Source organism: Muscardinus avellanarius (assembly GCF_963383645.1).
Source record: "Muscardinus avellanarius genome assembly, chromosome: X".
NCBI classification, from domain to species: domain Eukaryota; kingdom Metazoa; phylum Chordata; class Mammalia; order Rodentia; family Gliridae; genus Muscardinus; species Muscardinus avellanarius.
In genome coordinates, this window is record NC_137792.1 from 33,855,919 (window position 1) to 33,869,431 (window position 13,513).

General features: G+C 37.4%; 1 protein-coding gene across 1 annotated transcript in view; it reads right to left on the reverse strand.

Moving 5' to 3' along the window:
- Window positions 1-3,257: 3,257 nt before the first annotated feature.
- MED14 (mediator complex subunit 14) overlaps window positions 3,258-13,513 on the reverse strand; it is a gene marked incomplete at both ends in the record, with an annotated part of 90,933 nt that continues 80,677 nt past the window's right edge. The window contains 7 exons of the mRNA XM_080718652.1: window positions 3,258-3,331; window positions 5,817-6,009; window positions 6,330-6,455; window positions 9,788-9,895; window positions 10,011-10,190; window positions 10,632-10,867; window positions 12,173-12,355. Coding sequence (XP_080574778.1) covers window positions 3,258-3,331; window positions 5,817-6,009; window positions 6,330-6,455; window positions 9,788-9,895; window positions 10,011-10,190; window positions 10,632-10,867; window positions 12,173-12,355 — 1,100 coding nt within the window. The remainder of the gene's footprint in view (window positions 3,332-5,816; window positions 6,010-6,329; window positions 6,456-9,787; window positions 9,896-10,010; window positions 10,191-10,631; window positions 10,868-12,172; window positions 12,356-13,513) is intronic.

A 13,513-nucleotide genomic window follows, 5' to 3' on the forward strand; every position in this document is an offset into this window, starting at 1 on the left:
AAAGACAGGAGGATTGCAAGTTCAAGGACAGCCTCAGCAACTGTGTGAGACCCTGTTTCAAAAAAAAAAAAAAAGGGCTGGTACAATGTCCTAGATTAAATCCTCAGTACTATTTTATATTGATCTAAATATGCCCTTTATTCAAAGGATTCTTGGGCAAGGTATTTTAACAATCAACGGATACTTGAAAGAGAAAGCAATTAATAGCAAATTGTGAGCAAATCATAGTGTTCTTGGAAGTTGTGCAGCATAGTGCTGGCTAGCCTCTGCTAATTTTTTTATCACCTCAATATTAAATCTATCCTATGTAAATTCAAATCATACCCTTTGATACCCTGCCCATCACCATCAAACCAAATATAAATTCCACAAGAAACAGTGAATCTACATTATCATTTTCCTTTCTGTCTCTTGAATGTAAGTTCTCTTATACTTTTCTGTATATTGATACTAACTTTCTATCAAGAACACTTGGAGCTGGACACCAAAGTGCACACCTAATGGTCCCAGCTACTCAGGAGGCTGCAGCAGGAGACTTTCTAGAGCCCAGGAGTTTGAAGCCAGCTTGGGCAACATAGTGAGACCCTGTGTCATAAAGTATAATGGGAAATTTGGGGGGGGGGTCCCCTGAAAAAAAGGAACAGCTTTTAGGTATCAGAATTCAGAGTAGCAAAGTTATACTTCTTGAAGCTATCCAAAGAATGACTGTTAGCATCCTGCAGCTGAACAGGTTAATGTGTTGACTGCAACAAAGTTATTACTGGTATTTAAATGAAAAACCCTGTAAGTTTATCCTTATATTTAGCTCACTAAGTTAATTTTAAACATAAGGTTCAGCTCCTGCTACTGTTAGTAAGTTGGTATACTGTGTTGAAGTTTTCACTTTCCTTCTAATTCTAAAAGTACTCAAAGTAGTTCTATATATTTGGAAATGGCATTTCAGATGGGAAAAAAGGTGGTGGCAAATCAGAATCAATTTCTTTTTCAATGTTAAACTAATACTAAACCAGACTACAATCCAAAACATCTTCACCAGAATTAACTAGAGAGAGTTGGTAGTTCTCTGAAACTTGTGCAAACTTTTATTTATTAGAGACTAAAATCACATTGAAAACACCTTAACGTTAAGTCCCACAGCACCTACTAGGGGAAATCATTGGGTGTCCAGTCCCTTTGACTGAATCTGGGTAACAAAAGCAGCAAATGACATGGTTTGTGATGAAACTCACGATTCAAATGCTATATGTTTTCAAGCTTTAATTAAGTATATACCAATTCCAAGTACCAAGCATGATATCAAAACTCAAATTCATGGATTTATTTCTTAGTAAGCATCAAAAGCAACTCTTTTCACTGAATCCTATCTTACTTATTTACACAAAGCATTCAAAGATGATTTTTAATTAGGAAAAAGGTATCCTTTGAATGCATCATGTGTAAAAATGCAATTGACATTTAAGAACCACAATTAAAAGAGAAAATACCTGAAAAGTTAACTCTATTAATAAAATTATTTGAAACAATATTATCCTAGAGATAAAAATACATTTCTTGTAATATACATGTAGATTTCTACATGAAAGAAAGGATTCAGCTCCAAATGGAAAGGTAGACCTTTGATAAAGACATCTTAGATTGCCAGACCGATGTTGATTATCACTGTAAGGGGAACTGAAAACAGAAGGATAAAAACATAAGTTAAAGGAAGGATAAAAGTTTAGTCACCTGCTCCTGAGTAGTGCCAGAACTGTGTGAGAAGCAGAAGAAGAAGGCAGAAATAAGACAAAGAAGGACAAAAAAGGCCTCAACTCTGACGGGAAATGAATGGAGAATCAAGCAAAGTTGAGATCAAATATGATATAGTTGTAGGAGATGCTTGAAACTAGAATTTGGTGGTTATTGTAACAGAAGCTCAATTAAATCTTGAAGTAGAAATAGATAAAGCATCTAAAATTAAATAGAGAGCTAGTATTTCAGCGACCGGATAACATAGCATGGCATTATCATTTTAAAAAAACCTTTCCAAATAACATCAAGTCACCAGAAGACCTCTGCTTCAGATCATGATCTACGAAGCTGAAAAAGTCAGTACAGTGCTCCGAAAAGAAACCCTGCTGAGATGCATCAGTACCAGAAACTCCAACAGACCCTGGATAGGTCCTGAATCTTAGGTTCTTCAAAATGACTGGACCAGGTTTCTTCCAAGTAAAACATTCTATTGTTTTATTGACAATGAATTAAATTGAAATTGTTTAGAACAACCCGAATTTTGGTGGGTAAGGCAAGGAGAAGTGAGATAAATGTCACAGAAACTTCAGGCAAGGGTAAAGTATTAAAATTCTTTGCTTCCTAATTAATATTATATGCAGAAGTATCCTGTAAATGAAATTGGCCTAACAGAAAGTTTCTGTATCCTCAACAGATGAGAATAATTCCATTACTGAGATTCTTGATCAGTATAAGTAACTGTCTCTTCTCAAAGACTAGGTTCTTTTTCAATGTTTTATCCCAATCCTACACTGAAAGACAACCATGGTAGTAAAAGTTACCCAGTCAAGTTAGGTATGTTTGAAGAAAACAAATTAACCTTGAAACAAAGATGATGTTTTAGGTCAAATTTCAGAAATGTATTATTAGAAATTAGTTACTGACTCCACCAGGTTAAAGATGAAGGGAGGCCCTAAGAAGTCTAGAGATCTTATACACACACAAGTGAGTGTCACTTTTTTAACCTAGTTTTATTAAATATTGCTTCCTTGGGATATGTTTATAACAACTCCCAGAACATTTCCATGTAAGGATTCAAAGCGGTCATATTAAAATACAGCTCCAATATAAAGTTTATCACAGTTTTACAGTATTCAAAAATGACAGACCTGCCTTAAAAAACAAAACAAAAATCAAAAAAGGACTATTACACCCAAAACATAAGAAAACAATTAAATAAACAAGTTTGGCATTTTCATAACTTTATAGTATAAAACAGAATATTAAATCTATTACTGGCAAGTGGACACTGTTGTATTTCCTAGCTTGAAATGTGTCCCATTTAAACACACTATACAAGTTCACTATACAAAAGATTGAAAGTCTTTTTTGATGAAAGAAGTGCACCCTGAAAATTTTTGCCAGTTTAGAATATTTAGCTCTTAAAATAAAAAAAAGTCCTTTTTCTTTTTTAAACTGAAGGCTGAATTCAGACTTTTTTTGTTGTTTTGTCTCATTTGTCAGCCTTCTCGGTTTAAAAACAATAGTGTCTATGGACGCCCACCAGGGGGCAGTGTAAGATTAGCCATTAAATCACGAACAGCTGCAAATATTGTGCATTCACCTGCAACAGAGAAAAATGGTCATTAGCTATTCGCAATACAGGAAAGATGATGTTAACACACCGGTGGGGGAAAGGGAAATTAAAATTAGTAAGAACTCAGACTAAATTTAAGCTGAACAGATATAAAGGAGATTAAGCTGTGGTGTGATGTTTCAGATTATTTTGGTTTGGGTTTTGTTTTTTTCTCAGGAGGAAATTTTGGGCAAGTTCCAGTTAGGTGTGAATTTAAGAAGATAGGACTAGGGTTATATAGAAATAATGTTGCTTTGGGTAAGCCTGTAAAGTCAGGCTTTAAGTTACAACTTTGAGGCTCGTGCATTTTGGACCTAATGAAAAGATCTAGTTTATATTTATGAATTTATTAAACTCCAGCTATGTCCTTCTAATGTTACATTAAAGGCCAGATAAAAATGTATACCACAGCACTGTCCAATACAACTTTCTGTGATGATGGAAATGTTGTATAAGTACACTGAAGCTACTGAGTACTTGTAGTGTGACTGTGAAACTAAATTTTAATTTTAAATATTTCAATAGCTACATCCAACTAGTTGCAGTTATATTGGACAGTGCATGTCTATGATATCTACTGAAGATTTCTCCCAATTTTCAAGGAAATGGTCAACTTGTGAAGTTCAACATTAATTAAATTAAAATCAATTAAATACAAAACAAGGTAATTTTTCTTAAAACCACTTCATAGAAGAAGTGATGGGTGTGGGAAGAAGGCAGGGAGGCTGAAGTATGGCACACCAACCAGCAAAAAATAATGTTTACTGGGGGCTGATGCTTCATCCTCTCAATTCCCTTTGTCCCTCACTTCTTTTAAGTATTTTAAATATTTAGATATTATAAACCAAAACCTGGATCCCTTTCACTAGCACATGGTCTGACACTACAGTGGCCGAAAGTGGGAGAACTGAAGACCTCCTATGAATCATGGCCTCTGGCAAAGGGCAGGATGTGTAGTAACCCTGTGCAAGTTCCTGCCAACCTTCTCTCCAACCACTGGAAAAATCAAGGTACAGAAAGAAAAGAAGTCCAAAGTTTGTCCAGCCAAAGGGGGAAAACAAAAAGGAAAAAAAAGAAAAGCACTTCCAAAACATCTCACCGATTTCTTAAATAAGTGATATATATATATGTGTACACACACACACACACAAACACACACACACATACACATATATGTGTATATATATATCATCTTTTTTCAAAACACTTTCATTGAGAGGTAGAAAAACTGGCTTGATCCATTAGGATCAAAACATTTTCCTTTTAATTTTAAACTCCACAAGACATAATACATAAAAACACATAGAATAGTGACAGTCATCTGTTTGTGAAGAAATGGTTGTTTATTATCAAAGTTCTACTGGACTGTTATTTGAGAATTTTGATAGCTTTGAACTTTGATTCTTGTGAACCTATTTTTAGCTGAAAGAAGAGAGAAGTCAAAGGATGAAAGCAGAAAATTGTAAGAAGTGGAAGAAGTATTACAACAATAGAAGCATACTGTTCTCTACTGCCCAGTGTATTCCTTATAAAGTGAGAACTTGCCTATGTACAATATGGGGAAACAAACAGCTAAAATATTAATTTCTCTCATGACTCCTAAAGCTCTGCAGTGCCTAAAAACGTTTCAGAGAACAACTTTCCCTCATTTACCATAAGTCTGTTATCAAACTATTCTAAACAGAGATAGAGGACTGCCTTGATATTAGAAATAAAATTTAAACTTTCTTAATATTACAAATGAGCAAAGTGGAAGAAAAGTTCTCTTTGCTGAGCTTTGTGTTTTGTAACTCCAAATTTAGCACTGCCAGAAGTTACGTGTTAAACATAGGCTACTCCAGTATCGAAGGGACCTTGTTTATCTTTCTAGAAACACTCTGGTTTCCTCGGAAATGTTCACAGTTTGAGAGCTTCATTGTGCACTTGGTGAAAAGGTTCACTTGCACCCGCCTGACACTTATATAAGAAGCCCAAAAAGCAGTGATGCCATTTGTATCAGATTTTATTCTTCACAAAACATTTAGAAGATACAGAACTTTTAATGATAATATTCTATTCATGATTGAACCATGAAATATGAGAAACCAACATGCATTTCAACTTTGTGATATACAGAGGGGCAGGTAATTGATGGTAGGGTAGGAATTCACAGCCATGGTAAAATCTATCCTCCTAACCTAGGGCTTTGTGGCAATGTGTGCTATAAATACAAGCTTCTGGCATTAGCAACTGGGTCAGTCCCAATAGTAAATCACTAACATAAATAAAGTCCAGGCAGCAGAGAAATGGACAAAAATGAAGAACCAGCAAGAAAGGAAGAAAGCGACAGGCAGACATTAAGAGGGCCACGGCAACCAGAGCGCTATTACTAGAATTGGGGGGTAGAGGGAGGGAGAAGAGGAGAAAAGGGGGTGCCTCTCAAAAGAACTTTAATAACACATACGCAGTAAAATAGCGTCTACCGGTCATGTACCTTGTCGTGGAGGATTCATCTCTGCAAACCTCTTCAGAATGTTGCTGACCATCATGGGAGCAGCAACAGAAGAGTTCTGCTGTCTGGGAATGTCTGCCTGCTGGGTTGTACCTGAAGCCATGTCATAAATGATGGGAACTATAATACTAACAGGTTCTTGGGGAGGGACCGATGTTTTCTGTGTTAGTTGAAGCTGTAGACATACAAAGAGAATAAGAACATCAGAAAAAAAACATTTGTCTAAATTTGTCAAAGGTACTATTTACTACACTTTTAGATTAAGATACAGCAAGCACAAGAAAATTGAATATGACAAGAAAAGTGACAAACAACTGACTAGTATGTATCACACAACTGGCTGGCTTAATAAAGTAGAACCAGGATACTGCAAAGTCTAAACTGACAATTCAGGAATCTGGGCCTACAGTTATCCAAGAGTTGCTCTATTGCCCTCACAATGCTTTTTCCTCAGGAGCTCTGTACAGACACATACAGATACTGGGTGGTACTTACAAAAAAGAGCATTTTGGATTTCAGCACTACAGCAGGCGTCCCAGGAGGTGCAATTGGTGGTGCGCTGGGAGGGATCGTCAAGCAAAACTGAACGTTCCATTTTAGCTGTGTTGCTTGGTCAGGGAACTGTTTTGGGGGAAAAAAAGCATGTATTGATAAAAGTCATATGAACACTTAAATTATATTCTAGTATAGGAATCTGAGAGGTTAGAATTTCACTTTATTTCCAGTTATTAACAGAACATAAAGTTGATATCTTGCACTTTTTCAAAAGTAATGCATACATGAAGTAACTAACTGAAAAGTCAACTGTGATTTTATATGTTCCCCTTCTTCCCTCCCACTTCATTAATTCCCAAGGACTATGGATTCTGTTTCTGCAGTGTCTCTGTCATCTATTCTCTCATCTTTATTTTCATGGAGGTGACCAAGCTTGGGTTTGTTACTTTTCCCACAGTCTCCTAACTGTCCCTTCCACCAGTGGCTGTTCTCCCACTCCACACTTACACTACCATCAGTTACATATCCTAGAGCATGGTTCTAAGCAAGCTCACAAATGTTCAGTGACATTCAGTAATACATGCTGCCTGACCCCGAACTAAGGACTAACACCTGGCATTCAAAGTTTGTCTAACTTGTGTCAAATCAAGACTTCCCAATTGTTTCCAAATCCTTTCTTTAAAAATCTAGTTGAACTGTATTCATAATTTTAAATTATACTCACCAGTGCTTTAAAAAAAAGACATATATTCCTTTAAAAAGGAATTTACAGCTGGGCATGGTGGTACACACCTGTAATCCCCATATTGGGAGGCTGAGACAAGAGGACTGCAGGTTCAAGGCCAGCCTCAGCAACTGAGTGTGACCCAGTTTCAGAATAAAAACTAAAAAGGGCTGGGGGTGTAGCTTGGGAGTAAAATGCTCCTGGGTTTAATGCCCAGTACCACAAAAATAAGAACAAAACAAAACAAAACCTCATGATTTCTTACTGATACAAATGTCTTCTACAGTCTATCAGATCAGAAGCCAAATGTTGCGATAATTAGCAAAAGAACATTGATCTCCAAATACATTTAATAGTAAAGCACCATCTAAAGGAAAAAGTAAGGTATTAGTTACTCAAATCGACACTAGAAACATTAAAATCAAAGAATTACTCTAAGATTGAAAAATCTAATCTGTTAGCTGCCAACTGGATTTCATCCATATAATTGTAAGAAACAGCTAAACCTGCCAAAAGTACAAATGTAAAACCATTAAAAAAGTCTTTACAAACTGGGGCAGGGATATAGCTCAGTTGTAGAATGCTTGCCCATCATTCATGAGGCCCTGGGTTCGGTCCCTAGTACCTAAAAAAAACCCTAAAGACAAAAGCAAATATCTCAGTAGATTAATAACTTCTGTAATATACACAGAGCTCTTACAAATCAGTAAAAGAAAGTCCCAAACTTTAAAGATCAATAAAACTATTGATAAGGATGTGAGAAAGCAGGTACTCTCATAAATTGCTAGTGGGAACCAGGTGTGGTGATGCATACTTGTAATCTCAGTACTTGGGCTGAAGATGAGCTCAGAGGTATAATTCCCTTGAGTTCAACTCTCAGCATAAAAAAAAATTGCTAGTGGTAATATAAACTGGTATACAGCTTCTGTGGAGAACAATGTGGCAATATCTATGAAAAGTACTGACCTACTGATTCATTCTAGAAAATGATCTTACAGATATGCTGGTACTTCTGTAAAAAGGCTATTTATTGTGACCCTGTTTAAAATAGCAGAATATTAGAAACTTAATAGTAGCTATCTTCTTACATTCATACAAAAAACACTAAACTATAAGACATAAAAACATTCTTTATTGTATTGATATGGAAAGATCTCCAGGATTCATTCAGTGAAGCAAGATGCTCTTCCATTTTATGCAGTATGTCAAGCTAAATATCCTGGAAATCATTAAACACTAACAAATACTGGGGGCGGGAAGGCATCTTTTTTTTTTCTTCCAGTATTGGGGATTGAACCCAGGGGCATTCTTCCTCTGAGCTACATCCCCAGCCTTATTTTTTACTCTGTATTTTTGAAAGAGGGTCTCACTAAGTTGCAGAGGGCCTCACTAAAGTAGCTAAGGCTGACTGCAGTGATCCTACTGTCTCAGCCTCCCAAGTACAGGGATTACAAGCATGTGCCATCTTTTTAAATGCTGTTATTTGTTGAATTGAGTGCCTGAAAAAGATATGAAGTCCTACCTTCTAGTGGTATCTGTAGAATATGACCTTAATTGAAAATAGGGTCTTTGCAGATGTAATCAAGATGAGGTCAGTAAGGTGAGCCCTAATTCAATAGAGCTGTTGCCCTTTGTAAGAAGAGGAAGAGACACAGGAAGAGATAGGTTGGAGTGATAAGTATAACAAGGCAAGGAACACCATAGACTGCTGGCACCACTAGAAGCTAAGAGAAAGGCATGGGACAGACTCTCCTTTAGATCTTTCCGAAGAGAGCATGGGCCTACTACCTTGATATAGGACTTCTAGCATCCAGAATGTGAGAGGATAAATTGTAGTTGTTTTAAGATAAGAAAATTTGTAGTAATATGTTATAGCAACTCCAGAAAACGAATATGAATGCAGACTGAGCTATGCAGAAAATAATAGAGTCCACAAAAGACCAAACAGAGCAAGAGCAGACATCTAGTGTTCTAAAGGCAGCTGCTGCTCCCTATGCAGCATCTGCTATGACTTAGCATTTCACTCTTACAGCATTCAGAGAACACAAAATCTATGACCAACAAAGGTGGGGAGTCGGATTAAAAATATGTTGCAACAGGTTAAAAAATATATATACATATACATATACATACATACATACACACACACCCCTCATAATAAAAGGGAGAAAAGTACAAAATAGCATGTGTAAACATTATCATTTCCTTTTAAAAGTGTGTGGGGAGATGTATTATTGGCTTTTTTTTTTTGCGGGTCTGGGGATGGAACCCAGGGACATTTGACCTCCGAGCTACACCCCCTGCCCTATTTTTTATTCTTTATTCTGAAACCGGGTCTCACTGAGTTGCAGAGGGCCTCACTAAGTAGCTGAGGCTGTCCGCGAACCGCGATCCTCCGGTCTCAGCCTCCCGAATGCTGGGATTACAAGCGTGCGCCACCATGCCTGGCTGTATTATTGGCTTTTATGGATGGACTATCTCTGCAAAGAGAGAAGGAACTCGGGCTAAACAGAGATGGATAGGGAATTTGCAACTTTATCATCTTGTTCTGAATTCTAAAGATACAACAAATCTGTGTCAACTGGTCAAAGATAAGTTTAAGTTAAAAATTAAAATTTATAAGAGAAAATCAGAAGAATGTACATAAAGTAAAAATTAATAAACACGACTCCCATTAACTCTAACCTCCTCAAACAGATCTAGCTAGAAAAGTACGTGCTTCTCTGTAACTTACCAGTTCTAGCTTCATAATATGCACACAATCCCTGAGGATGTGTGTAGGTGCTCCTAATAGCTTGGTGAAGGCTATTAATGTATTGGCTTTAAATGGTGGTCCTGCAACCTATGGGGATAAATAAAGCAAGTTACTCTTCATTCTACCTTGACTTCTCTGTTTCTTCAATTATATTAGAACTAACAATTACTTATATTAGAACTACACATTATTAAATACATACTCTTGTTTCAAAGAATTTCTCCAAAACTTGAAGTTCATCAGGTTTCCACTGTCCTGCATTCTCCGGTGTCACTTTTAGCTGAAGGGTCTGGTTCGTTTTGGGACTCAAGGCAACTCTGCATTTCAGCGCATCAGTTTTAAACATGATTACTCCAGGTTCATTGGAATTTATCAGCTGTAGCTACAAAATGAGGATACATCAAATTAACAAGAATTGTTTCAAAAAGAAAACTAAGTTAATACAGATGAGCAAAATGAGGTTTAAAGACTCAACACTTATGAAGATGGTTAAGTGGCAGAACTCAGGATAGGTCATAGGTCTGATGTTTACCAGTTTAAATGTTACCTTATCCAACTTATGTGAAAACTTTATTTTTTCCAAATCTGAATTATAAAGATTATAAAATGGCTTCATGCCAACCAGAGTGAAAATTTTAAAAGTTCAACATTTCAACTACCTTGTTAATATATGGGATTACAGGTGTGCACCACTACACATGGATAAAAAGCATAATTCTAACAAGCCTGGTTAAAGAGGTAAGAAAGTCTCACTTTAGCTCAGATTGTATTTTGCAGTAAACTCAGCATTTTGATCATTTAGAAAGTCACTAGGTACTCATACCGTTTCTTGTTGAATAATTCTTTGAAGGTGTCGTCTCATGATGACTGATCCAAGGAATCTCTCAAGTGGGGAACAAAGGTAACTACCTGCCAGGCCAGGCACAAGGCCTGGTGTTGGAGAGGGCAGCAGTAAAATGTTCAAGGCACTGTGAGTGAGGATGGTGGGTATGGATGCCGCCCAAGAGCGCTGAGGTAGTTTACGAGGTGGAGGCATGTTCGTTGGCATTGTTTGGGAACCTTTATGGGAAGGAAAACATGTTGTTTCACTTACATATACTTATTTTTCTTTCATTATAGATTGTTATTCTAAATCAGTCTCTACTGTTTTAGTTACTCCTTGTGCTTGGGTATTATAATCATTTATACTAACTGTCTCTTAGCAAAAACAACTAAACTATTTTCCTTCCTGTATCCAGGCCTCTCACAAAGGACTCTGCAGGTACGTCTTCGAGGGGTGGCTCTATTTTTCCACCTGGAATCTAGCTGGACCTGTGATTTGCTTTTGGGCAACACAATGCAGTGACACTGGGGTAGTTGCAAGCTGAGGCTACTACTTGTTCTCTTAGAACCCTGTCCAGCCACCGTGGAAAAAAGCCTGTGATCAAGTATGAGATCATACAAAGCAGAGAGAATCCATGTCAGACCATATAAAGCAGAGAGAATCCATGCCAGTTGAGGTTATCTTAGGCCAGTCAGTCCCTAGTGGTCTCAGTATCTAGTGGACAAGCGAGTGAGCCCAGCAGAGTCTGTCAAACTAGCCGGGCATGGTGGCACACGCTTGTAATCCCCACGCTTGGGAGGCAGAGACAGGAGGATCATGCAGGTTCGAAGCCAGCCACGCGCGCTGGCTTAGGAGACCCTGTTTCCAAATATAAAATGTAAAAAATAGGTCTGGGAGTGTAGCCCTGAGGTAGAAGGGCTTCCAGGAACCCCAGTACCACCAAAAAAAAAAAAAAAAAAAAAAAAGAGTCTGTCAAACTCAGAATTATGAGCTAATATGATTTTTTTTTTTCTGGTGGTACCGGGGCTCCTGGAAGCCCTTCTACCTCCAGGCTACACTCCCAGACCTATTTTTTTATTTTTGAAAACAGGGTCTCTTAAGTCAGCGCGGCTGGCTTCAAACCTGCACGATCCTCCTGTCTCCGCCTCCCAAGTATGGGGATTACAAGCGTGCGCCACCACGCCCAGTTATATGATTGTTGTTTTAAGCAGTAAGTCATGCAGCACAAGCTAACAAATATATTCATACAACCTTTTTCTCCTGTGTTAATTTGTATAACCTTGTAAATTAACTTAAGGTGTCTTAGCTCTGACATGGCAGCTAAAAGTTAGTACTCGTGACAGAGGTACTGGGACTCACTTTATAAGACTTCTGAAGAAAATAGCCCTTTTTCTTACATTTTGCCTGACTTTGCAAATATTATAAATTAATTTATTATATGGGTAAAAGCGTAAGTTTTTAGGTATCCTCATTCAACAAATAGATCATAACTTCCAAATGTGAGGATGGAATAAGAACATAAAAATGTTGATGATACTTACTTGTTCCGGCTCGGGGGGAATGAGAAGCATCTGGAACTGGAGAATGTAGTGATGGGTTGGCTGGTGACATTCCAGGCAAACGTGTTGCTGGTGAGGGGCCAGATACTTGAGGAGACCCTGGCCAGTTCCCTGCTCGTCCACTTGGTGACACCATAGTGTATGGAGAACTAGGGTCAAGAGTTCCTGAGAAAAAGTAAGCAGATGGTTCTCAAAACCTGTATTTTAATAACCAAAAACAATGTGATAGCATCCAAATCCTTAAATGGTGATTAGTTTCATTTTCTCTTTCAATAAAATATTCCAGTAAAAGATGTGTCTTGATACGCCACGCCTACCTCTCTATTTCATGTAGTAACTGGATATAAGATTTGGAAAAAAAAGACTAAGAATAAAATTTACCCTCGCATAAGCTTCTATATTACATAATAGGTAACCATCTAGTTTAGACCACTATATACTTGAAAATATTAAGCCAAGAATCTCAAAGCTCCTTTAAGGGCAGAAATATTATATTTTTAAACTAACCTTGATGAGTTATATTTTCATTCTATTCTGAGAAGGATAAGGAAGAGTTTCCATTTTCTTTATTTAGTAAATGAACCATGAATCAAGTTTGAAAGCAGCGACTTCCCAAACAATCTGATATTTAAATTTCATCCTGCCGAGGTTTTCCACAAATTATGTATATATTCCTTTGCCACCAAATGACAAAGAAAAAACAAAAAACTTTTTTTTTGGTACTGGGGATTGAACCTAGAGGCATTCCACCTCCAAGCTACACCCCCAGCCATATATATGGTGCTGGGGGTGGAACCCAGAGGCTTTCTACCTCTGCGCTCTACTCCCAGACCTATTTTCTATTTTATTTGGAAACAGGGTCTCACTACGTTGCTGAGAACCTCACTAAGTAGCTGAGGCTGGCTTCGCACCTGTGCGATTCTCCTGTCTCAGCCTCCCAAGCACGGGGATTACAAACATGCACCATCACGCCCAGCAGCCCAATATTTTTTATTTCTTTATTTTGGAAACGGGGTCTTACTAAGTTTCTGAGCGCCTATGTTTCTGAGACTGGCTTTGAACCTGCAATCCTCCTGTCTCAGCCTTCCAAGTACTGGGATAAGTGCACACCACACACAGCAGAAAATACTTCTACCGTATATATCAGTATATATCAGCAAGTAAATGATTTTTACTCATAAAAGGAAGTCTCAAAAATCAGTAAGAAAAAGTCATCACAAGAAAATAGGCAAAGTATATAAACTGGCAGACATAAATAAATACTAAAGAACAATGACCAATAAAAGGTTTAAGTTTGCAATCACAGAAACACATATTAAGCAA